The sequence below is a fragment of the Sapajus apella genome, unplaced genomic scaffold (assembly GCF_009761245.1).
Source record: "Sapajus apella isolate SASKATOON/1434 unplaced genomic scaffold, GSC_monkey_1.0 scaffold5, whole genome shotgun sequence".
NCBI classification, from domain to species: domain Eukaryota; kingdom Metazoa; phylum Chordata; class Mammalia; order Primates; family Cebidae; genus Sapajus; species Sapajus apella.
This window is the reverse complement of record NW_022436945.1, coordinates 13,520,575-13,548,326: the sequence shown is the minus strand read 5'-3', so window position 1 is coordinate 13,548,326 and position 27,752 is coordinate 13,520,575. Positions and strand designations below refer to the sequence as shown.

The 27,752-nt window shown below is 38.8% G+C and overlaps 1 protein-coding gene across 4 annotated transcripts in view; it reads left to right on the top strand.

The window, feature by feature from the left end:
* Positions 1-27,752, top strand: part of PPARGC1A (PPARG coactivator 1 alpha) — a 684,512-nt gene that overhangs the window by 554,798 nt on the left and 101,962 nt on the right. Inside the window, exon 1 of one of the 4 annotated variants that reach the window (XM_032271921.1) lies at positions 20,632-20,763. The exons of the other annotated variants lie outside the window; for them this stretch is intronic. Coding sequence (XP_032127812.1) covers positions 20,719-20,763 — 45 coding nt within the window. The 5' untranslated portion in view covers positions 20,632-20,718. Of the gene's footprint in view, positions 1-20,631; positions 20,764-27,752 lie in introns of those variants that run through there. 4 annotated transcript variants of the gene reach the window in all.

Sequence of the window (27,752 nt, the reverse complement as noted above, 5' to 3'; positions counted from 1 at the left end):
TTTCTTTCTTTCTTTCTTTCTTTCTTTCTTTCTTTCTTTCTTTCCTTTCTTTCTCTCTCTCTCTTTCTTTCTTTCTTCCTTTCTTTCTTCTTTCTTTTTTCTTTCTTTTCTTCTCTCTCTCTCTCTCTTTCTTTTTCTTTCTCTCTTTCTTGTATTAGTTTTCACTACAAGTAACTAGTGTTAAACTGATTTTTTCTCCTTTTGTCTGTAGACTGCAGTTGAAGTATACAGTTGGACATGAAAAATGATTTTGCTATACCTCTTCACACCTCACCCCTTCCAATGAAAACTAGACTCATAAAACCTTTCCTGTGAGTCCTGGCCTGAGTTTAGGTCAATTCTTCTTTTTAACGGAATCCATTCTGTTTTCTCTCATCATCCTCAAAATATGTCCCCTTCGCTGCTTTGCACATTCTTTTATGAAATGTTTGTCCTAAATCTCTTTTATTTTGAGTGGCACTTGTAAACTAGAGTCTAGCACAGAGCAGATGTATTCATTTAATAGTTTGCTTTGATGGGTCCTTTAAGAGGGTTTATGATCTTTATATTCTACCATTGGGTTTGGAATTTTATGCTCCTTTAACAGGTGTATTAACTTCGTCAGATGTTTTCATTTTAAGCTGTTGACTTATAAACACATGGCCTGCGGGGACTGGTGTGCAGACAATTTATCCACTTACAGATTTATTCTCCTATTCACTTTTGTATTTAGCGCAGGAAACCCTAGATTGATTGATAATGATAGTTCATTGGTAAAAATGACTCTTTCAATGACCAAAGTAATTGTTTCTTCCCCTTGACAGTGGGTCAGTAAAAGATCACTCATATTGAGAAGATTTTTAGAAAAGTTAATTAAATACAAAATGCTTTCAGACCCATATTTAGTTCTCTAAGTTTGCATTTTAGAAGAAAATTGTGCTTACACATTTCTTCTGAGGACACTTGAAGATTTGTCTCCTATTTTAATTGTTCCGGTAGTTCATACTTTTCAAAAGATAATGTGCGTTGCTTGAAACTGACATGTTCTGATCTTATGCACTGGGAATCCATCACTCTTCTATAAAAGAAAGGAAAGTGGGGACAGGAATCCACCTTCCTTCTGTTTGGTGTATGAAGGGGGACAGAGTGGGAGAGTCTTAAATAAAAACTGTGTGTGACCAGTGAGCTATGCTAGGCAATCACATCCTGCCACACATTGGTGATGTGGGTGAGGGGAGGAATTCAATAAGCAATGATGTGAGGGAGTTGGTCCTGCCCAGGTATGGTGCTATATGGTGGTTTGTGTATGGAAAAACTAAACTGTCTGAGATCCTTCTGCCTGGACACCTGTCTAACAAAAGAAATGGAATGAAAGGTTTTTTTGAGATGGAGTATCACTCTGTCACCCAGGCTGGAGTGCAGTGGTGTGATCTTGGCTCACTACAACCTCCACCTCCTGGGTACAAGTCATTCTCCTGCCTCAGCCCCCCAAGGAGCTGGGACTACAGGCACCAACATGCCCAGCTAATTTTTGTATTTTTAGTAGAGATGGGTTTCACTATGTTGGCCAGGCTGGTCTCAAACTCCTAACTTCAGGTGATCCACCCACCTTAGTTTCCCAAAGTGCTGGGATTATAGGCGTGAGCTACCGCACCTGGCCTAGACACTTGGACATCAACTGTGAACATTAATTGTTCCCTTCCTTCAAAACGTTCTCAGAGTTGTCAAAAAAGGGAGTGGGGAATCTTATAAGAAGGGCAGGGCAAAACATTTGTTTTCATAGAGAGGGTTGCCAAGAAGTGGAAGACTGGCCCATTTAGGGTCCAAGCTGATTTTCAGCAACATTCAATAGATTTGATGGTCAAGCCAATTTCCTGTGACTGTTATTTTCATCACAGAACCACTATAAGTGATTCAGCATGGTTTGGTATCACTCCTGCCTGTACCCAGGAGAGGCCAGGGCTGAGCCAGCACGGAAATGGAATTGCCCCTGCTTCCTGGGCTCTGAAAAGGCATCTCTCCTTAGGAAAAAGTGAGCATACAGGCCAGCCCAGGAAGGAAATGTCATGATTTCTCCTCACACTCTGGGGTGTAATCCTCGCAAGGAAAATGACAGAGCTTCCACTAGAGCAAAAGGAATGAGACTATGAAGACAGTATTGAGGGTGGAGGTAGAACTAAGGGAAAGGAGGTTGGAAAATTATTTCAAAAGTGAACTTTTGGGGAAATATTTTAACTCAAGGAAAAGAATGAGATGGCTCTCTTCCTTTTCCATCTGAGGAGGTCACGTTAAAATTTTGCTTCAGTACAACTGCAGCATTTTTGGAATTTATTTCTAAATATATGCATATCAGGGTACATTCCCTTCCTTCGTATTCCGACAGCTCTTTAATGGTACATTTTTTTTTTAGCAGTGATTTCATTCTTTTTTTTTTTTTTTTTTGCATTTTTTTGTTGGCTGAGTAGTTTCTCCACAGACTTGTGAATTCTTTGGAAGGAGCATCCATATCTTATTGGGTCCACTAGCATCCTGTCACTGGACAGTAATATTTCTCATATTAGGTACTTAATTGTTGAATGAATGAATAAATGAATCAATAAATCAGTGATTGAGCACGTGAACAAGTTGTGAAAGGAACAAATAATGGAACTGGATTGTTTTCAAGTGGGTGAGTCAAGCATACAGCCACGTTTCTATTACCTCTGCTGACCTGCATATAATTTAAGGCCCTCAACACAATGTCATACCTGTCTGTCCACCTATTAAATCCCTTCAATAGGCATTCCTCAAACTCAAAACCATGGTGAGACTCAGCTGCTAGAGGTAAGGAGCCCTAATATCATTTCACCAAAAGTAAAAAAATAACGATAAAACAAACAGCAAAACCCAGTGTGCTGAAGTCTCTATTATTTTTAGAAAAAAAAAATAACCTGGGGTTGTACAGCATTAGAGGAATTAAAGGCAGCCAACGAAATGAAAAACAAAAGCTCCTGGGGAAAAGTCAAGAGCTAGAAAACGCAATAGTTAGCTGATAAAATATCTGCTTCAGCCTCGGCCAACTTCCTTGAACCTTGCCCCGTTGAAGTGGCCCCCAGTTGAAATGGCAAAGAGGTGTCAGTGATAAATCACCCTGCCATGAAACAGCACAAACTTTAGTAAATTGCGTGTGGAAGCCAGAGTGGGTACAATAGTGGTGTAGTCCAGGCGAGCCAGCAGGCCTCCAGTGGCGCGGAATATTTATCCCTCCTTAGCCACGGGATGCCTTCTGTTCATTCATAGATGGAAAATGAGTTGGGCGTTTTCATTGAAGCATTCCATTGTCTCTGTCAGGAGTAAACCAAACAAACACACAGAAAGCTAAGATGCCAGCAGAAACCTCCGCCTCAGACCCAGAAAGTTAAAGCCTTACCCCGGACTACTGAAGTAAAGCCCTGCTCTTACTCTCTTTTCATTTCTTGCATTATGAAATCAAAGGAAAGTGAACTAACCGAACTAATAAAACTGACCCTCTTAAAACATGATGAAGTTCAACTTAGCTATTGCGTGAACGCATCTACTCCACTGCCATTTCTGGGGGAAAGAAAGGAGGAGAAACGCTTCGATGGTTATAGAAATTCAGACCACACATGGATGTGTACCTGCATATTTTGGCAAGAAAGTGAAGTTGTCTTGGAGATGTTCCTTCCTTGATGTGATGGGATGTTGAGGGCTCCTGGTCTTCTGTTGGATACCAAAGCTAAGCAATAGAGGTTGCCCCAGCTGGAATCAATTTCTCTTTGAGTGCCAAGCACCCAGTCCATTAGAGGTCTGTGTCTAAATGCCTAACATTTCTGCCTTGCACTGTCTGGAAGGATCTTAGGTGTTTGTGTAGCATTTCCCTTTTAAGACTGCAAATTCCATAAGGTCAAAATCCATCTCTGATTATCTGGGTATTTTTCTCTGCTCTGCTAACCTTAAAGCATGCGCATTTTATGAATATTGTGTGTATTCAATAAATATTTGCTACATGAATGAGTGAATGAATGAATGATATTATTCTCTGTCTCTGGGTAATAAGCAAGACTTGACTAAGTAGAGTGTGCTCTCTAACACTTGTAGTACCACACTATAATTTTGGGGCCAACAGAGGTATCCTGCTTAGGTGAATGCCATGTCTCCTTTTAAACCACAGAATTATTATTGTTTTAACTTTTAGGATTGAGCCTCCATTTGAAAACCGCGTCCAAATAATTTCCAACTCCCAACTAATCCATGAAATATGCACCAGTAAAACCGCACTTGCTTTCAATAGGCTCCACGTACCTTTTCCAATACATTCCAGAAGAGCCGCACACAAAGTCTGCTTGTCTTGTTAACCCCTCCCCTCTCCTCCCACCTGCCTGTGGGATGTGAGCATTTTCAGACAGGTCTATTGTCGCCAGTGAAATGTCAAACAAAATGGTGTTCAGTGTGCCTGGGGGCTTTACGTGATGAGCTGCCTGGCACCCTAATGTCTGCTGTGTAGTGCGTTTTTAACGTAAGGGCAGCCACATCAAATCCCATGCCTGGCTCAGGCCGAGAACTGGAGGCACTGGAAGAAATATAGTTTTAAATTACAAGGTGTTTCACCCACATGCATTTCTCTTTGTAGGAGACTTTCTCTAGAGTTGATTCCTTATACTCCCTGTGCCCTGCCATACACACACATCCACACACACACACACACACACACACACACACACACGTACTTGGTTATCTGAGGACAAGAGTTGAGTTGTTTACTGTTTTCCCAGGGTACAAAGTCTTGAAGAGTTTAATTGTGAATGTAATCTGAAGAATCAAAGTCAGCCCCATTCCTCAGAAGAACGGGGCAAGTGTGGGAGAATGGAATTGTTCGCTTTGCACTGTGCTCAAAGTGGTGTAGCCCACTCCTTTCCCTTTGAGAAAGGTGGTAGGAGGGGGTGGGGGGGTGGGGGGGACTCAATTGTCCCTTTTATAGAAGAACGCCCAGTCTTCTGGGTTGTGCCTTCTTGGCTCCTTGCTGTTTACTGGACGGGCAAGCCCAGGCTGGGTCCTGCGGCTGGTGTATCCTTAGCAGAGATGGAGTTCTGGTTGGAACAGGCTCCCCGTGGGTGAACTGGTTTGAAGAATGGGAGGAACCTCCCTGCTACTTCCAAATAGGAACCTGAATCTGTTCTGGCTCTGGTCATTTCAATAGCAGGGCAAGCAGGAAGGAAGAAGCTGGAAGCTGGGTGCTGACACTGTAGGAGATAGAAGATTACATAAAAGAATTCTAACAATTTCTAGTAAATCTTTGAATAATTTTCCCTTTCCTGAGTTTAGGGGAGGGTGAGGATTATAGAGCTTGGAGGAAGAAAGTAGAAATAGAGAGAAGAAAAGACAAGATGAATAATTTCCGGGTTTTTCACAGTCAACTTTAGAATTTCTGGGAAAACGAAGCTGTGATTTGTACAACAATTAAGCCTGGATTAAACCACTCAGGGGTAAAAGGCATTTGCTGGCCCTGTCTTGGGTTCTTTTTCCTTCAATGCATCACCAAGCTGCTGACCACCTAGAGTTTTCCACAGTCTAGTAGTTCAGTGGTAATGGATGAAAATTGAAATTTTGACCACAGTATAAACAAACTACCATTATAAGGACTAATATAGTTATTAACCTTGGATTCTTTTTTTGTTTGTTTGTTTGTTTGTAAATTAGATAGATCAAGTTGTAGCAGCCAGAGGCTCTGGTAGTTTATGGAGTTAGTTCACCTGCCATGGCAGAATACAGTCCTACCGGTAGAAGCTTCCCTGTACTTTATCTTAACCCATACTGTTATATTTATGATGCTCCTTTGAACATTTTCTGTTTTATCTTTTTTAAATCAATAGTTTCTGACAGATTGTGATGGGATTTCTTTATGCATATCTTTCTTTGTGCTGAGTTAAAAATCACAGTCTGTAAAATGATTTCATTTACATTTGATCCTATGTGAACCTCAAGGGTCAAGCAGAGCAAGTCAGATCTTTTGGATTTTTGCTTTTTTCTTAGCCTCTCACCCACGACTGGCGATTCTTGCTTCCCTTGTCCCATTATCTTGTTGAATATGCTGGCTTCTGTTGTATCCTCTTAGCAGGATCTTTTATTCGCAAGAACCTTACTGCACTGGCTTGATTCTTCCAATTTGATCCAAGTTTTGGGCACTCTTTCTTTGTCCTCCACTTGCTCTCTATCTGTGTGCTCTGCCAAGCTACTTTATCAGTGCATGAAAAAGGGAGAATGTTCTGTCAATAACAATATTTTATCTAGGGCTCCTGACCAATTAGCGTAAGGCCATCACTCAAATCCTATTTTCTATTAGTCAGAGGATGGCCTTTTTTTAAGGGCTGAAGCAAGAGGAGAGAATCGCCATTCATTTATTGGGAACTTGAGAGAGTGAGCAAAGCCTGAGCTGCCTCTTAAAGGGATTCACAATTCACTTCTTTTTAAAAACAAACAAAAAAAGGACTACTCATTTTATTAGATGAAAAGAGATATTTCAAACCTCCAAAGTCTTCCTTGAGGCATAATGCCTTCTAAGGTATGTAAAATCATTGGATGGTAGGTTGATTTGGGACTTGGAGACTTTCTGTTTCCACCTCTATATTTTAGAGATGGGGCAACTGAGGCCCAATGTATTTTAATACACTTATCCAAAGTTGTGCATGTGGTAAGAATGTGAAGGCAAATTTTCAGGGCTCTGAGACTATTTTTTTTTTTTTGTCTAATACAACTGACCATAGTAGAAACAAACTACTATTGTAAGGACTAATATAGACATTAACCTAAATGTATCTGTTGAGCACTTTTGATAGAGCCAGGAGTATGCTTTTGGTGCTGTATAGGCTAAAAAACAACGTAGATGTAAAGTTTCTGCCCTCTGGGGCTTTACATTATTTTTTTTCAAAAATAGAACATATCCCATTGATGACATTAGAGAAGGGTGAGGCTTGATTTATCATCAAGGCTAGAAGGTGCAGTATGGTTAGGAGCAGCACTCCGCATTTACCACGTTGGGTCATAGTTTATAAAATAGGTGGATCTAAGTCACACAGAACCTGCAGAATAGAGCTACACAGAGAGATTAGTAGAGGACAGAGAAGCAGGTTTCGCATGATATATCTGAGATAGGAATGGCAAATCCTTGACACAGAGGTCACTTGCTCCTATCTTTATTCATGTCAGACATTTCTCCTTGATTGCAGTCCTTTTCCAGAGCTGTGGAATGATCAAATCATTGTTATTATTATTTTTAACAATTTCCGATAATCAGCATGAAATAGAATGGACAGGAGACCATGAAATTTACTGGTTAACCTCCATGTTGGGTAAAAAGATCTTCCTGGCCAGATTGATGGATTTATATTTTAATATTAGGAGACCCTACCTTTGGTAGTCATAAGTCGTATTTGTCATGATGTCTCCTTTAGAGACCCATAATGTTTATGTGTAATCTATTTTGAATTTAAATTATTTTTGACTGGGCATGGTAGCTCACACCTATATTCCCAGCACTTTGAGAGGCTGAGGTGGGTGGATCACTTGAGGTCAGGAGTTCAAGACCAGCTTGGCCAACATGGTGAAATCCCATGTCTACTAAAAATACAAAAATTAGCTGGATGTGGTGGTGGGCACCTATCATCCCAGGACTCGAGGGGCTGAGGCAGGAGAATTACTTGAACCTGGGAGGCAGAGGTTGCAGTGAGCAGAGATCACACCACTGCACCCCAGCCTGGGCAATAGAAGGAGACTCCATCACACACACACACACACACACACACACACACACACACACACAAAAGAACTTAAATTACTTTTATCATGTTGGGCCTCCCCAAATCTAGCACTTATTGCAGTGCCTGGTAGATACTGGGCGTGCAGTAAATATTTTTTAAGTGAGTGAAACTCACGGAGGGGTTAATTGTAGCCTTGAAGAGGTAAGAGGCCAGAGTTTTATGAGCTAAATCCATCCAGCTCATGCTGGGACTGGAGCTGTAGCATAGGTATCCACAATATATCTCAATGCACAGACTACATCCTTCTGTGAAATTGATATCAGCAGGGCCTTCTGCTTCCTGCCATGCACATTTGCTCCAAGTCACAATATTAATTAATAGGTAAAATTTATTGTTACAAAAAGAGTAGCGATATTAATTTGCTTGTTTTCATGCATTTGAATATCTTACCAAACCCCATCATACCAGAAATAATATGGCAGGTTTAATTTTCAGAGACTACATTGGCACTACTAATTTGAGTTATCAATCAGTGAGATTGTAAAGTACGTAAGATCGGGGTTTCCCTCATTACTTCAGCTGCTCACTCTCAAATGTACAACATTGATTAAGTACCTACCCTTACGTGGTCTTTTATTAGGGAAAGGTGAAAACACAGAAAGGAGTAGGGTGTGATTCCTAATAGCAAGGAGCTGAGAATCTAGGAGGGCAGCGCAGTGGTGTAAATTAATATAACTGTAAAATCTGCCACTTAGAGCATGTACACATTTCATGGTAGCTACTCAGTAAGTACCAGTTTTATTCTTTATATCTTCAACATAGGTTTAGCCAGTACATTTCATCTCTACTGACTGTTTCAACTGCTTCATAATGGCTACTTGGAGCTCATTGTCAAAAATTCTGAAGCCACGGGTAGATTCTGGGGAAAAGGGAAGCAGTCAATGAGTGATGTCAGTCTACAGGGAAGGAGGGTGAGGTAGAATGTGCTGGGAACAAGAACACAGTCGTTGTACTGAGAAACAGGCTCTTGGGAATAGTCCCCAACACCTTCCCCTAGTTCTGACTCAGTAGTTCATCTGTTTTGTGTGTGTGTGTGTGTGTGTTCCGATGAGAAATCCCTAAATGTTGTGTTTTAAAAATGTTGATGTTAATACCATTAGATCGAAGCACCACTCCCAGCAGGTTAAAGAAATAGTGAGAGAAGACCTTCACAAGTATAATGATAATGTCTAGATATTTATTTTTTAAATGGTGGTGATGATAACTAACATTTCTATATTACTTTGTAGTTTACAAAGCACTTTCACAAATTGGAAACAACTTAACTGTCTGTGAATGGAGTATTGGCTAAATAAATCAAGACACTTTCATACAATGGAATACTAGGCTGCTATTATATAGAATGATATAGATCTTTATTTACTCACATGAGATATGAGATAAAACATGATTTTTTTTTAAAAAAAAGCAGGTTTCACAGCAGTACATCATATGAGTCTAGCTCTTTAAAAATTATGTTTTTATAAACACACACATGCACGTATAAATCTACATGCGATTATGGCAGAGAAAGAAATCTGGAAATTTATACAGGAAAATGCTAATGGTGGTTCTCATTGTTTACTAGGTTATACGGGATTTTACTTTCTCTTTTCTATCTTTCTGCATTTTCTGAAAGCCTTATGATGAATATATTCTTCCATGAAAATATAAAACAAGAGTCATTTATTTATAACACCTAAGCACATTATCACATATTAAGATTAATTGATCCTTACATCTATGCCAAAGGTAGTTACTAGCCATGTTTTATGAATGAAGGACACGTTCAAATTCACTGCCAGTACTTCGTTTTACTTGTGCCAGGCATTGCCTTATATAGTTGATTTACTTATCTAAACTCATTTAATTCCCACAGTAATTCTTTGAGGTAGGTACTATCATGATCCACATTTTATAGATGAAGTAACTGAGGCACAGAGAGGCTAGATATTGTTGGAGGCCACACAGCTTATAAACTTAAAAGTGGTAGAGGCAGGATTTAAAGCCAAGCCACTTGGTTCCAGAGCCCGGATGCTTCACAGTTATGCCATGCTGCTTGATAGAAGGCACAAGGAGGGAGGTGCTGGCCTTAGGAGCTGAATCTAGCCCTTCTGCTCCAAATACTTTCCCCCGTCACTACATATCTGCATGTGCCTTTTATTTTATGCTGGTCATAAATTGTCAGGCAATTGTCTCTCCCCCTCAACATAGCCTCAGAGCCTGGTGTAATTTATTTATGGGATCTCATGATAAATTTCTCCTGGAATTCAGTATTTGGAATAAAATCTCTCTATATACCTATCTGTATCTATCAACCTGTCTATATCACATTTGCTACGTGCCAGGCATTATTCTAGGGCTGAGCTAAAAGAGTGAAAACAAAAAAAGACTCTTGTCCTCATGAGTCTTACATTTTAGCAGAATAGACAGAAAATATACAAAAGATATAGAATTTAGAAAACTGATAAATGCTATGAAGAAAAATAGAAAAGAAACAGAAATACTAATGGGCGTGGGACTAGGATGGGGTTACCATTGAATAAGGGAGGTCAGAGAAGTTCTGTTTTCTTTTGTTGGATAATGAAATTTATTTAATGCAACACATTTTAATTTTTGTCTAAACTGCCAAGAAACTCAAAGTTCAATACGGAACCCAGCTACAAAAAACAGTGCATTCCAAGTATATTCTAGCATTTACTTCCTTGTTCATTTTAAGCAAATTTGATGTGGGTTTTATTTCTATTGCCTTGTTTTATGTACCTAGTTTTTAATGTAACCCAAAATCCCATTTGAAAAAAATAGAATATGAATTTTAAACATTAAAAAAAATGGATGGGGTTAGTCCAGAGTATAAAAGAAATAAAGACAGTTCATTTTCCTTTAGCTTGAAGGAGTCTCTCCCCCTTTTTAAGTCTTATGGAACTTCCTTGGGCCTCCATGGTACTTACTGGAAGCCATGAATGTTGATGGATGTGGTAGGCTTCTCAAGTAATTAAAATTATTGTTATTTATCAGGATTCCTTTAGAAATTATTTCAATATACAATTGCTGTTAATTGATGACAAATACTTGCTATTTATCAATAATGAAAAATAATGATATCAGCATCTTCCGTTGCTGTGCACACACTTTTAGCAATGAGATCTTGAGAAACAATGCCTTATGCCTGTGTCAGTGGCTGGAAGGTAATTGAAAATATCTTGATATTGACTGGCATCTAAGGTAGCCATGCTAGTTTCAGGCCACATTGACTATACTTGGCATGGTTAGTCACGGAAAGAAAGAGTTGTTTTAAAATACAGTTTTGAAGGTATCTGTCATGTATGTTAAAAATATTTCTCTTTGGTTATTTTCCTTACATAGGGATGGGACAAAACATTGTCAATACATTTGTGTTGACTGTGTTCAAAATCATATTCTCAAGTTTTGGGGAAGTTTTAGAGGTGGTGTATTTGTGTTTATGCTCATAACAAGGCCTGTGCAGGACTGCTGGAGTCAGACAGCCTGAGATTGTAGTTATTGTGGGGTTTGTCTGTTTCCTCCGCTAAATTTAAGGACAGACACTATATGCTGATTAAACTGGTGCCTAACAGTGTGTTTTAGATGGCAAGTGATCAAATATGTATTTGAAAAGGCCATATATAAATATATGCCTCTATGATTGTCTTATAGAAAAGGACATTAAAAAATATTAGCACATACCAGATTCCCTAGTATGAAGAGAATCAGTAAGTAAATGTAAAGGTCTTACAACAATGCCTAAAACACAGTAATAAGCACTCAATAAAATTTAACCGTGATTAATATTTAATATTATATTATGGAAATATTCTCATGGCATAGCATAGTGCTTGGCACAGAGCTCACTTCAATAAAGATTTATTTAAGGGATGAATCCCTCCCAGAAGAGGTTACGTGTCCATTCTCCGGACTTTTCTAGCAGCTCCTGCTTAGCTTTACTCTAGTACATAAATTAATACAATTATAACTTGCTTATTCAACTTACTGCTCTGTGAGTGCTTCAAAGGCAAGCCTTTTGTCTTTTTCATCCTCACAGTCCTGAGGTGCAGCCTGTAGAATGTGGCAGGCATGCAGTGCATGTGAGGTGAATGGATGGATGCAAAGATGGATGAATGAGCACATGCCTTCTCTGTGATGTTCTAGTATTAACTCATATGTAACACAGTTTGGGTTAATATCAAGTAATAGGAAAAAAAAATCCCACCTGCCTCTACTTAGCTATAGAACTCTATGATCCATTCATTCAACACATGGTTACTGAGGTGTTCAGTTAGCATTTTAGGACCTAAGAGCTTAATTGTGAACAAGACGTCGTTTTTGTCTTCATGGAGCTTATAAATTCCTTCAAGTTTCATTTTATTCACATTTCTTCCTCTCAGAGAGTGCTAGATCTGCTTTTGAAATCACACTGAGAGTTACTATCCTGGGCTTTTATACATTTCACCAGTAGTTCTACCACTGATGATAGGCCTCCATCCCATATGCTCATTTATTATGTGGGAGTGTGGTTGGAAACAGAGAGAGAAAGAATTTAAGAGTTTGAGCTTTTCAAGTGCTTGATCCCTGTTGCCATATAGAGAGAATTCAGTAAGTTGGAAGATATATCGATTAGGGTTCTCCAGAGAAACAGATTTCTCTCTCTCTCTCTCTCTCTCTCTCTCTTTCTCTCTCTCTCTCTCTCTCTATATATATATATATATATATATATATTTATATATATCTCTCTCTATATATATAGCTTTAATATGCTGATACATTTATATCTTTAATATCTCTCTTTCTATATATGTGTATCTATATATCAATTGAGAGAGAGACGTGTGTGTGTGTGCGCGCGCATGCACGCACAGGCGCATGCATGCTAAGAAATTAGTTCATGTGATTGTGAAGACTGCCAAGGCTACAATTGGTAGGGCAAGCTGGAAACTCAATTAAGAGTTGATACTGCAGTGTTGAGTTCAGAATTCACGGTGTGGACCAGCAAACTGGGAATTCAGGCAGGATTTATAGCTCACAGGGAATTCTTTCTCAAGGAAACTTCAGCTTTCACTCTTAAGGCCTTCAACTGATCAGAAGAGGCTCACCCACAATACAGAGGGTCATCTGCTTTACCTAAATCAATTGATTATAAATATTAATCACATCTACACAAAACCTACACAGCAACATCTAAACTAGTGCTTTATTAAACAGTGGAGCACCGTAGCTGAGCCAAATTGACACACATAATTAAGAATCAGTTGTAGCGTCTCACATGATGCTGATGGGATCATCATAAAACCGTAAAACATAGGCATCGTGATCCCTACTTTACACATGAAGAAACTGAGACACAGAGAGCCATGGTACCTTTTTTAAGACCATATACCTATGAACTGAGGTCACTACCAGAAGTCAGGAGTGTGAAGCTCCACTCTGCAAGAAGCTGCCTCTTGGTCTGACCTAGAAAACCCATTCTAGAACCTGCTCTTGAAAATGCCATCTCTTCACTGGGAATTCTTTCTCTCTCCTTTTCTAAGAATGTCCCCACTTAAAAAATTCATTTCTCATATTGAATATCTTTTCAAACTTATCCTAATGGTCTCTTTGCGGTTCAGGCTTTCTATTTTACAATTATTCAGTTTGAAATTGGTTATGTTTGGGGACATGCAGTTTCTGAGCAGCTTCCAGGATCACACTTTTATAAAAAACGGGTGTTTTTTTAGTGTCAGTTATGCAAGGTGACTAAATTCTAGAGATCTGCTGCACAACAGCGTGCCCAGAGTTAAAAACCACCATATTATACATGTAAGAATGTGTTAAGAAGTAGCTCTCATGTTACGCGTTCTTACAACAATAAAAATGAGTGTTTTTTAAAAAGCTACCAATATGCATTTTAGTACGTGTGTGTGTGTGTGTGTGTGTGTGTGTGTGTGTGTGTGTATATATATTTCTTGGTGAAATTCCTATTGACTTATCACAATTTCTCTAGTCCTTGATGGACACTGTCCATTTTTTTTGTCCAATCGGAAAATTATTGACTAATTATAATTTAACATGTGTTTCTTGGATGAATGTATGGTTGTTTATTTCAGTTTATCAACAATTAACAGCAAATACTGTCAAACTCATGACCTGTTAGGAAAATCATCAGTTAATTCTCGGAAGTTGGTGGTGTGATTATGTCAGGACTCTAGCTGTGTGTTGTATCTTGTGTGTCATCTCAAGATCTCAGGTCATAACCATAAGCTATGGGGATGCAGATTAGAAGCATTTGTGTTAACATCTCTGCCCCCACAAGATTGGTGACACCTCATGGGGATAGATTCTATTATGTTTATATTTGTAAGTTAGATTAGTGGAAAATATTATCTTGAGTATCCAAAGAGGACAACAGTAATGATTTTTACTGAATGTGCCCAGTGCTATGCTAGGGACAGGTAGAATTATGTAAAAGTGGAGGGTAGGAGGAGAAATACTGTTCTGCTAACACCTGCTTCTCCTTCTCCACTCTTTTCCAGGCAGCCTGGGTTTCTCTGTTGCATTTCACTATGTCTTGTAGATTTCTCTGTTACTCCAGACTCACAGATTCTATTTTCTCTATTAGGCTCTGGGCCCCAGGGAGACCAGGGTCCAGGTCCTTCTCAACTATGCTTCTTTAGTGCTTCACTCAGTTTTAAGCATTAAAGACTTAAAACTTCGGCAGGGGTTAGAGGGAGGCAGCTTGGGATGTGGTTTGAGGGGAGGGGAAGGCATGAACTCTGGAACCAAGCTGCCTAGGCTCAAGTGTCACCTTCCTGAATGTTAGATATGTAACCCTGAGCAAGTTACCTAATTCTCTGTCTCAGTTTCTCCATCTGAAAAAAGAGAGATAACAATAGTTGCCATTTCATGTAAAGCACTTAAAATAGTAGTGGGTATAAAATATATGTGCCTATTTTCATTTAAACCACTCTTGATTTTATGTCTTTGGTCTTCTAGTGACTTGCTGGAATTTTATGGATTAAAGAAAAATTTTCACAATAAAATCAGGTGAGCAGCTGCATTCTACCACCTGGTTGAGAGCCAAATCTTGGCTCCCACTACCTTTCGTATTTCTTTGTATTTCCCTTAGCAGCTAACATTGGACCTAGTATGATTCATCATTTGTCACTAGGACTTTTTATTTTCTAGCCTCCTTAGTATTGAGAAGAACTAACATTTACCAGATGTCTCCTAGGTGGCAAGCTAGGCATCTGATCCTTATACACTGAGAAGGACAGTGGTGTCATCTCTATTTTATAGAGGCCCAGGGACATTCAGGGTCTTGACCCATTTCAAAGAGTTAGGAAGTATCACAGCCTGGTTCTGCCTCCAGATTGGCCTCATGTCAAAGGGGATGCTATCTCTGCCTCATCATCCTTCCTCCTTCTGCCGATCACCTTCTTAAGGTCCCAGCAGGCACCCCTCAGAAGCCAGAATAATCCACCTGTTCTTCTCCCACCAAGTATGACTCTTGTAACCATTTGTTCCGGATTCCAGAACTTTTATTAGAGGGCCCATGAATGAATAAGCAATGTCTTGGAAAACCATGCCTTTTTTCCTGTGTCTGTACAGTGGCATCTATGCGGGATTAGCCAGTACCATGCTAACCTTGTGATTAGGGCACCCAGCAATGCGTGACCCCAATGTAGGGCACCAGTCATTTTTCTATAAAAGACTATTATATTAGATCTTTTAAAGTAATAATTGCAGCTGCTATTATGACAAATATTAGAACTTTACTGAGCCTCTCTATACATACATAATTTAGTAATGAGTCTAGTTTTATTTAAATTACATATAGGTCAGGGACCTATAAAAGTCTTCTTAGGGCCTGACTGGCATACTCATTCTAGGGTGTTTCTGAGATTAATTACATCTGTTTTCAAAACCCTGGCTGATCCCCACCACTTCTCCCTCAATGCACTCAACTATTGTAGTAGTCACATGTGGGTATTTTGATTGATTACATGTCGGATCTTCTACTTACTCTTAGGCTGTAGGCAGCTTCAGAGAAGGCAGTTATAAAATCTCACACAAGTTAAGCGCCTGGGATGTTGCTGAACTATCATTTGGAGTGTAGTGAATTCTGACTGAGGTTTCCACTTTTATCTTGCGTTCTACACATTTGGAGATACACGCATTCCCACACATACACCCATGTGTAGAGGCCTTTGTGATGTGTGTCTCTGTCTTTGCCCTGGCTTCTGGAGCTAAAGTAATTTCTGGACCCCAGTGGAGTCTTATATCAAGGATTTTTAGTTTTAATTTTAATTTTTTTACAATCAACTTTACCTTTATAAGGTAGAAAGACTGAACATGTAGCATTTTATAGGCAGAGTTCATGTGGGGGAGAATAAAGTCTGTTCTGCACCCTTTGACATGTCTAAAGTTACTGTCTGAGACATAAATAACCACTGTACACATGAATTGAAGAGATACATTTCTCTGGATAATTTTCCAAGTATGATTTTTTTTTCCTGTTCCCTATTCTCCTTTTGAGTGGTGGTGGCTATTTATAATATTTAGAGATATAATATATGAATTTTATGCTTACATTTTTTCTCTCCCATGTTACCAATTTATTTATTTTCAACTCTGGGCAGTTGTAGAGTAATTTTATGACACAGATATTCAAAGAAAGCTTCGGCACATATAAGTACACTAACTTACAGGCCTTTCTTTTATTCTGAGTAAGAAATTACTGCCTTTCACCTATTTTTGGAATTTTCAAAATTTTAATTTTTAAATCTAATTCTTGATGATTTTGCCTAAGAATACCTAACGCAATGCTTGAAATTGGAAATGCTGACACTGTCACTCTGCCTCTTAGAGAGTGTCATTTGGTGGCGATGTGCACTGTACCATTCCCCATACATGTGTCCCAGCATACCATGACAAAGCAGTAGGAGAGAATTCAAATATCACTTTGTTTTTCCATCTCAAAGTTTTCAAGAGTTTCTTTCATACAAGTCTTTAATCTTAAAAAATGCCTCTCTTACACATTTCTGTTAGAAGCTCACTCTGTGTGCGCCAAACACAATTTTCTTCTTTCTTCTCCTCAATGTGGGCAAACCACCCACAGGGAGGGAAACGTGAGCAAAGGTTTCCCATACATGTTTGTGCATTCATAAGTGCCAATGTCCACTTTGTGGGATAAAACATGCAGAAATCTTCTTGTGTGCGTTTTAGTTTAAAATGCCCCAAGTAAGGAGGAAGAGGAGGGGGCAGGAGAAAATGAACTGGAGCTGAGACACTTAAACGAAGTAGGAAAAGGTCATGCATGTAGCGGCAGCTGCAGGGCGGGCACCCTAAAAGGCTCCTCATCTACAACCATTCACTTAGTCCTCTTGAATTCCCGTGTTAAGTCTGTGAGGTAGGTATTATCCCCATTTTCTAAATGGAAAAATAAAGAATCAGAAGAGTTAAGCAGCTCAACTAGTGGTGCTGAGGTAGGGTGTACTGAAGTGGACTTCACACTCAGGTTTGTGTCTCTGGGACTTCTTCCTGAATGCACAGCCCACATAACCCATGTATTCTGCATGTATCTGAGTTCTAATTCTGCTTTGAGGATTCTGTTTCTAAATGCCTAATTTGCAAATCGAGAAAGGGATGATGAATGTAAATTTAATGCTTTTTTACAAAGTGAGTTTTTTAAAAAGTAAATCACTATCTTTGCGTCAGACTTCAAACTATTACATAATCAGTGCATGCAACTTTCATTGCTACTCAGTTATAATCAGTGGTTTATACTTTGTTCTTCTTTGTTTTTTAGGTTTGGTGGTAATGGTGGCAATGGGGGTTTTAGCATTAATATTCATGGGTGTACTCCAAATAGCCATAAGTCATCCCTGATGATCTATATTCTTCTATCTCTCAGAAAGTATAAAGATATCGGGAGAGGCAGCCTCTTCTGGTTTTGTGTCCTGGGCCATTTACTTTAGAAACTGCCCCGTTGAGTGGTAGCTCACCAGACTGTCAGGTGACCCAGGTACACTGGACCTTAGCTATGATTACTTCTAAATCAGAGTCACAAAGTTCCCAAAACCTACATTTTTGGAAATCAATGTAATAGAGTTTGATTTATTCATATTTCCTAAATAAGAGGAGATTAGAAAGCCACATATTGTAGCCCCACTTTCTGAAGGCTGGCACCACAGTGAGTTTTGAGTGACCTTAATCCATGTGACCCTTTTCATATTTGACTACATTTCCAAGCAGAGACTATAAATTATCTCTTGGAAGTTGATTCTATTATTGATGCTAAGAGACAAAGTTAAAGTCTATTTGTTGAGTTCTGTTCTAGATTAGATAAACATACTGTATGTACTTCATGGAAACACATTTGTAGCATGGAAAACATCTTTTTTTTTTTTTGATGCCCAGTGTAGTGGAGCCATCTCACCTCACTGCAACCTCCGCCTCCTGGGCTCAAGTAATTCTCCTGCCTCAGCCTCCTGAGTAGCTGGAATACAGGCATGCACCACCATGCCCAGCTAATTTTTGTTATTTTTAGTAGAAACAGGGTTTCCCCATGCTGGCCAGGCTTGTCTTGAACTCCTGATCTCAGGTGATCCTCCTACCTTGGCCTCCCAAAGTGGTGGAATTACAGGTGTGAGCCACTGCGCCCGGTTGGAAAACATCTTTAAAATATGATTTTTCATGTGATCGTAATATGTGTTTTACTCTGGCCTTTGTTTGAAATTGTTATCTTCAGAAGGAGTCTTCATTTCACTTAAGGAGAAGGGCAGCATTATAAGAAGTGTTTCTTCTCCTTCGGGGTGCGCTTCAGTGACCTGAATCGGATACCCCAAGTTAACTGTAGAGGTTGATCTGCAAAGAACAGTGCGCTCTTTTAAATGATATGTCAGATCAAATTTAGAGACACTTATTGTAAGGCTTCTCTTGATCAGAGCAGGGTGCCGTGTGTTGGCTGTGCTCATGTTTGAGTCCTGCCTTTTCTTAATTTCCCTGGTGGTTTTAGCTGGACGTGTGTGGTGTTTTTACCTTCCTGCTGAACATGAAGCTGTGGTTCCCTTCTGATTTTGGGGGAGACTCCTAGATATCTAAATTATGTGACTGCTGGGCAGAAACAAAAAACGATATTTTTCTGCGTAGCCTGATTATTAAGAACAAGATGTTTGAAGTCAAATAAGACTGTCTTGATGTCCCTGGCCTCCCACTTACAAGCTTTTTGTCTTTAGAAAAGTTACTTACCCTCTCTCAACTTCAGTGATTTTATCCCTAGAATCAGATTAATAGTAGTACTTACTTTTACTGTTAGCGTAAGGATTAAATGAGATAATCTACAGAACTACTCAGCACAGCATTTGGCATACAGTAAGCGTTCACTGAATGCTGGATGCCATTTCTGTGTTCCTATTTTTGTTTTTATTCCAGCCCCCAAATCTATGAAGTGTTAACTTAGAGACGCAGTGAAGACCGCATTTGTAAAGATGAAGAAGAATGGGGGAAACGAGAGGACCTGACTTCATTTTCCATTCTTTAGACTTGTTTATTACAGTTGTAGGTTACCATGGATACTTTCAGGATTAAGATGGCATTATTGAGTTAAGCATTGAATGAACACCTCAGGAAAGAAAAGCCATAACACATATGCATGCCATACGTATTTTCAAATGAAAGGGTTATCTGGAGCGAAGACCGGATGGCAGGTATTGACTTACTTGTCTGACATCGTTTCCAGAATCCACGGAGAATTAGGATCAAGAGTTGAAACTGTGATCATATCCCTGTGTTTGCCCTTTTGTGGACCATTCCATAAAGTTGTCAATAGCTATGGCCAGAATTTCAAAATGGGAAGCTACTCTTTACATACAAGGGAGTGGGGCTTTCCGAAATAGATTCTGAAGTCGAAAAGAACTCTGAGTGTTTTTTTGAGAAGGGTTGACCTCCTTTCATGCCACTTACTGTGAATTAAAGCTGCTAGGGAGAACTAGTTTGGGCATGTGGTACAGCACTTAGCGCCACCGCTGCCAGGGAACAAGATTTGTGTTTCTAAGGAGATACAACAAAAAGGAGAATGCTTTAAGAGCCAGCGGCTGTCAGAGTGTAAAAGTATCTATGTTCAGAAAGGGAAATAGAAGCTGAATTAAGTAATTTTATACACACGTTACGGGGTGCCCTTCTGTGAGTAATTCTTAAATTCAAAAGCAAATAGTTGTGACCACAAAGGGCTTAGTACATCTCAGCTGATTTTAGCTCTCAGACTCAAACTGGATATGATTGGTATTGACCTGCTCTGTGCATGTGATTTTAAGATGGTCTGACTCTTGTCTGTCATTCTGTTGCATTGTATTAATAACAGGGGACAAAGGGTAGAATAGTCCAGTAAAGTTTTGAGCAGCCACTTAACTACGTATTCCAAATGAATAAACGTGGAAGTCCCTAGTTCTACCAACCGGGGCCATAAAACAGAGCCTTCTACACTCTCTTTAATGCCAGTATTAATCAGTTTGCAAATATTTAGTCAGTTATTGGCATGGATGGATGTCCTTAATAGGTTTCTGGGATAAAATATCATCACAGGACAGAAATCACAGGGAGAGGGCACCAAGGAAAAATTACAGTACTGCTATATTTACCTAGTGCCTCTGCACTAGGGTTTTATTTTCCACAGTTGGAAAGGGAACCACCTGTCTCAACTGCTGATGTCAGAGAGCTCCCTCGAGACACAAGGCTGCTGGAAAGCACATGATACTGTACATATTTGCTCTTACGTTCGTATCTGGCTAAGATTGGGTTGCAGATTTGTGCCCTATTGTGGAGTTCATTTAGCAGTGACCCTGAGGTGCCCTCCCATGTGACCATGCCCTTGTGAATTAAAACGTGGCCTGCTGAAGCCCCTGTTGTGAGTGTTCCCTCATCTTGCGATACCAGTATTTGCACTGCAGTAAAATGAATGAGACACACGTTGGGGTTATCATCTATGGATTCAATTTTGAAAGTGAGTATCAGGAGGCATTATCCCTGCACCTAGGAGCCTTTATGCTATTGGTAGTTGGGGTTTTGTTTTGTTTCTAGGGACGTGGGCTTTTAAAGATACATGTATGCATGTCTACCAGATTTGGAGGTTTTGTATGTAGATTGCTAAACAGATGAAAAATTATAAAAAGAGAGATAAATATGTAGTATGCCATTTTTTTTTTTTTACAGCTACTAGTATGTTAGCGTGGAGAAATTGTTGTAGCGTGAATAAAATGCCTAGTTTGGAAAGATTGGATATTATCACCATGCATTTCAAGTGATCTAGTGCATTCTTTTTATTTTTTATTTTTATTTTTAAAGATTTTTAGAGTTGTGTAAGCCGCTGCTCCCCTTTGCTGGGGGAGAATTTGGCTTTTTAAATGCAGCTCCTTAAGGAAATGTGAGGACCACTATATTGTGTGATGCCAGGCACTCATAGTCAAGAACTCACAGTTAAACTATCCTGCTGGCTATGTGTACGATCTCTGGAAATATGATGCTTTCAACATTGCTCAAACATTATGTAAAAATAGAATTGTCACCAATAATTGCAGAAGGCTCACTATTAGTGAAGTTGTTCGTTATTTTAATGATGCCATGCATCTCCATTTAAATATATTTGCCAACTGCAAATTATATAGTTATTACACAAAATAGGTGGAAAACAGACTCTGAGGGTGTAAATTACATTCCTGGGCCACATCAAATCAATGTCCTTTTAGGGATCAGAACCAGGGTTCTTAATTCCCAGCCATCCTGTTATGCACACCTTCAATTAAATTTATATTTGAAATGATGCTTGATATTTTTTTCTCAAGTCCTAAAAATAGAGTAAATAGGATGGGCTAAGACCCCTTGGTTCATCTAATCTTTCCCCCAGTGTAGGATTTTCCTATGAACCATTAAAAGTGTTATAATATATGATTGATATTAATTAGTTTTCTGTAAAGTACTGCACTCCTTAACATGAACTGAACTAGAAATAAATATATTACCATGAATTAAGATTTTATTAGTTGCAAAGAAGAATTGGATGAAGGCACCTATGTGAAATCCTAAGTACAGGCATCAAATTGAATTAATGCCAGCACTGCCTTGAGATTAATTTGAGTACTGAATAAGAAATAGTATACCATAACATAAGCGTGTTTACTGAATCATTTTTGGCATCAAAAACTAAAGCTACATTATAAATGCAACAACAGGCTTTTCTCCCTTGGAAGAGAGAGGCGGGTGCATTTTGTAATTAAAGTGAATGTTACCCTCTGAAAAATGCCTCTAGTCCCTAGGAAGGAAACAGCCTTCTTGAGAATACTGCCTCCTTCTATATATCTCAGACTTGCATACTTGGTGTTCTCTGCCCATCTTCTGCATCCTATTAGACTTGTGTAGCACAGTCAGCTCTATTTTCCACTCACTTTATATATTTTCATCTTATTACGCTGTATATGTTTTGAAAAAGATGTGGAGGGTGCTGAAAAGATTTATGAGATCGCCCCAGGGATGTTCTAGAAGGGATTGCTGATTTTATAGGGAGAATGGATTGTACAGCATTCAATACAGGGCCATGCAGGCTGAGGCCTGTGAATTCCTGATCACTTTTTACAGATTGCGATGTAAGTGGCGCCCCCTGGAGTTGTGCATTGCTGACGCTCTGCTCTACTTCCCCTTAATAATTCCGAAATTTCCTGATTTCCTAATTCATTAATTTTATATGCATCTATGGTATCAGTTACTTGAAGACCAAATGCAAAACCTTAAAGATTTTGCACTGTTAAATAGGAATACAAGGCACATCACACATTTGATTTTAAATTTTATAGTAGTTACATTTTTAAAAAGGTAAACTTAATTTTAATGTTTTTGACTTAATATATTCAAAATATTATATTAACATATAACTCTAAGTTTTTAATGAAATATTTTACATTCTACTTTTTGTGTTCAGACTGAAATTCCAAGTATATTTTACATCCATCGAACATCTCAATTTTGTCTGGACACATTGTAAGTTCTCAATAGCCGTGTATGTGGCCGGCATAGTTTTGGACTTAGAGAGCAACTTGCCAGGATTTCACTACATAGAAAGTTACTTTAAAGAAAAAAACCCCTTAAATATGAAAGACAAAATATAACATATCCTTTATGTCATTTATCAATTTAAAAAGCAATTATATGATTGATCACAAATTTGCAAGAAGTGTGAATGCTAAGACACTTTAGTCGATAGGCCAGTGGTGGCACAATGGACTTTATATTGAATTGTTTTGCTCCTGTGGCTTAGTTTTCCTTTCTTCCCACTGTGTGTATTTCAGATATCATCATTTAAAACACGATGTGATAATTTGTGGTTCCTCTCACCACCCCAAACTCATGCTATCTTGTCAGTTTTCATGCACCATATGGATGTCTTATTTCGTAACAGAGAAATTCTTGAAAGACTTTTGGCTCAAATAACTCTGTGGCCAGCCTAATGGAAACAAAAACTGTTTTCTGCACTTGATGCTTCTGGTCTCTTTAGAGGTAGTACCAGCTCAGGACTAGTGTGAGGCTGGTTTTTACTTTTCTTTAGGTAAGTAGAGAAACAAACAGGTACCTGGCATTCCTACAACTTGTGATAACACTGTCCCTCACAGAAAGTCAACTTACTATAGGACTTAAAGAGAATATTTGATGTGCTTGGTTTCCAAAACTTTATTTTTCTTAGATGAGGAAGGCAGGTGAAGGGCAAACACTTGCATCTACTCTAATGTTGCTTGATTTTAAATTGAGTTTTAAGTAGTCAAACATGAATGATAGGCATCATTATTGAGCAGCTCTTATATGCCAAGCACTTGGCTTATACATATTTTTTTAAACCTTAACATGAGCCATGTAAAATAGGTATTTATATTTCCATTTTTGTAGATGAGGTGCTTGAGGTTCAGATAGTTTAGGCAACTGTCTTGAGTTCCTACAGATAGATAATAAGTGACAGATCTATATTGTCTGACCCCAAAGTCCATGCTCTCAGAGAAGAGGGACACATTTTCCAACCAGTCAATGACAATGTTCAATAATGAGTTTTGAACCAAGAAAAAAAAGACTAAAATTTTAGAGTCGTAAGTTTTCTTCACTTCACTTATTCAAGAAATAAATGCAGAGAATATGTAATCCTATTCTATCTTTTGATAGAAGAGGAAATAGACCCAGAAAGTTAAAGTGGCTTTGTCCAAGATCAGACAAACAAACCTAGACATCAAGTCCCTTGATTTTTTGCTCCAAAGCTGTTTGTCTAAGTGGTTTAAGGGCCCCTTTAAGAAGGTAAGTTGAACATTTGGAGTTTTTTTTTTTTTTTTTTTTTTTGACAGCAAACTTCAAACATTTGTGGTATAGAAACACTCCTTTCTCTTTCTTTTCTATGCATTTGAAACTTGCCGTCGAAGTATGTGAATACTGAAAAGTGCATATATCATAAGACCTTAGCTCAGTGAATTTGCCGTAACAATGTACCCATGTATAACCAGCTCACACAGCAAGAAAGAAACCCTAACTAGCTTCCTGGAACCTCTTCCCCCTTGACTGTTCTCCCTGCCCTGCCCCAAAGCACCACCCAAGGTAACCTCTTTCCTGCTTTGCAGCCACCTAAGTTTAATATCTGTTTCCGTGCTTTATAGAAATGGAATCATAAAGTATGCACCTTTCATATGTGTCTGGCTTCTTTTGCTTCCCATTATGCTTCTGGGATTTATCCACATTTTGCTGAGTAGCAGAAGTTCATTAATTCTCATGGATATATTTGGCCATACTTCCAAGTATAAAATCCCTAACAACCATAATACTGTAAGTGGAATGAATAGCTTTATTTCACATTAATTACCATTTAAATTGTTTTTTTTTTTTCCTAGAAAATTATTAACCATAGTTTTGTAAGATTCAGGCTAAAACAAAATAATGAAGCTGAAATATGGTACCTTGGCAGTTGCAAAGCATAATACAGCCCAGGAAATCACCCCTGTCCTGTGTTTTTACGTAATACATGACATTAAGTAATGTAATAGAAACGACAAAGAGAGCACAAGCTGAACATACCCACAGGAAAGCCCTGGTTAGGAGTTCCCACTTAGTGGCTTTGTATGGCTACGTACAATGTTAGGTGTCTTCTGTTTTTAGGTGGCCTGCAGGCAAATGGATTTACTAAGATGGATGGTAGAAAGGTCCACCTCAGGAATTGTTAGAGATTTTTGTTTTGAAAAGAGGTAGGGAAAGAATTTACTCTGATCATCTGCTTGACGCGTCTGATCATCTGCTCAGATCATCTACAATCTGAACCCTTTAAAGAGTAATAGAGGTTTTGGCTTGTTTAAAATGGATCTCTTGTCAACCTTCTTTTGCAAATTGTTTCACAGGCACAGAATCAAGCTTTCTTATGTTAATTTTCTTATTGCTTCTATCTCCTGGTTCCAGGAAAATGTGAATATCACGCTAGTGAATACTGCTAGTGAGAACCCAGTACTGTGTGAGAATAACTGGGGGTTTATCAAGGCATTGTACTGACTGAGGTTTATCATTTACATACCTTCCTTACTCCTATGTCCTCAGTGCTCCCTTTCCAAATTTTCTGGTAGTTTGCCTGCGACTAATTCACTCAACCTTAAAGGAAAACCCCCAAGCTGGTTGGTCTTAGGGGGCACCAAAGTATAAATCTTCTACCTCTTGCTCAATAGAGTTGTATGTGCAAAGAAAACAGTTGAGCAGGAAGCTCTACCCTGTGATATGGCCTCGGTTTAATACACTTGCTAACACTGTTGTGCTAAAATATTAGGCATATGACCTTTTTTCCTCCTTCCACACCCTACGTTAATATCTCAGCTGATCCCTCCTAAATTAAAAATATGTACAATCTTTTACCAGATCTAATGAGCTTTTTATTTAAAGGGGGAGTCTTCTGATACGAGGAGGAAGGAATGTTACTTTAAGCTCTCATTTCCTTAGATGCTGTAGACCTTATTCTTATTTACAAAACCCTGAATATAATATCTACTTTCCTTTCTGAATCTTCTCTCTCTGGATGACACCATTGCTAAAGCACATGTAGTGACTACCATGTCAGTTGTGTGGTTTTCACACTTGCTATGCATGCAGGGACTTGGCCTTACATATGGCTCATGCTACTTTCCAGAATTAATGATAAACAAGATGAAAGCCTACTGTTTCTCTGGGCAGCTACCTGAACTTTGTAAGAAATTCAGGTCTCTAGGAAGCTGATCTACTCACAGCTGGTAACTGTGGTTGAAAGTACAATATTTCACAAGTTTTGTGGTATTCTTTTACTAGAAAGGTTGACTGGTTAAATATCTATATTGCAAAGAAAATGATGAAGCTGTGCTCTTTCAGCAACACTGAGCACCAGTTGCCTTTCTTGTACATCATCTCTGATTTCCAGTATCTTTGTGAAATGAGACATTTGGATTCACCCTGTGCTAAGGAGGCTTCCTGAGTTGCCTGTCTCTGTCAAGACAGGCACATCACTACATTTTAGATCTGGCAGAGATCTTTGATTAAATTGAATCCAGCCATCTTTGTTGACAGATAAGGAAACCGAGGCTTCATATCATTACGTGAACCACCCAAAGTTGAATTGCTGGCAAGTGATATAGCTGAGTGAGGGCCATGTTCTTCTTATCATGCATTTGCCTTTCATTTTGGGCTGAATCAAGATCCCCAAAGTGACTCTACCTGTCAGATAGACATGAGCCTCCTATACTCACCTTAAATTTCTTAAAGCTGGCTGGCTTTGATTTCAACCTCATTACCCCTTTTCTTACAAACTTCTTATTGGTCAAAATAATGAACACCCATGTGTAGGAAGAATGATCTGCAGAAAAGGCCCAGGGAACTGTGAGAACATGAAATCAAATTGGCTGATATAAAGCTTTCATTCCTATGAATATAGTTGACCTTCCAGGGAAAGAAAGGTGAGTTATCCCCTCTTGTGATATTTGAGAAGCCAAAAATGAGCTTTCTGCCCAAGCACGGGGCTGCAACATGACAGCATTTACACAGGTGGTTTCATATTTAGGGATGGGCTGTGTTCCATAAGTTTACTTGCATGTCACCAGGTTGAAATTGGGACTGCATTTTCCTGGTCAAATCAATTTCAATAATCTCCAGTGGAAGCCATGTCTCTAAACACTCTTCCCCTAAGCCTCTGCTGGTGGCTCCTTCTTTTTTTCCCCAGTTAGTTGGTAGACTCTCTTCTTGAGAATTATTCTTACCAGTTTATTCATACCAACTTGAAAATATTTACTATTGTACAAATGAATGGAGTTTCTTTAACCCCACCAAGGCTAATTGAGAGTTTTGAAGGGAAAGTTGACTTAACAATTGGGTAAATTTCAAATTGAGAAACAAAGGGAAGATAGCGGTGGTGTCTGGGGGATAGCGGTTTTGGGTCTGCCTCTGAGGCAAGCTAATAGTAGCTGATAGCTTCCTTCTCCCCATAACTCCGGGATTTCTAAGTATACCAGGTGCTAACGTCCCTCAGTGTTGCTCATGAGCTTTGCATCCTAAGTGGAGTAGCTGTTGGACTTGGTATGACAGACAGAAATGGCTTCATTTTAAATATATGATGAATATTTGAGATACAATATTGGACGTCAGTGGCTATTTCTATCTGCCACATTCCCTGTATGTTAAGCAGGCATGGCTTTAATACTGAGTCTCTCTGTTCCTCTCAAAACTGAATAATTCTTCTTCTGAATATGAAAGTCATACATGTTTATAAGAGAAAATTTGAAAATTACAGAAAGGCACACACACATAAAAATAGTTAAAAAGTACTTATAATGTCATCAGCCACTATGAATGTCTTGTTATATTTCCTCCTCATCCTTCTCTTCTTTATGAGGATATATTTTTACAGGTAACCTTTTTATCATTATAGTTTTTTTCAAGCCTAATTTGAAACCCTAATATATTTTTAACACT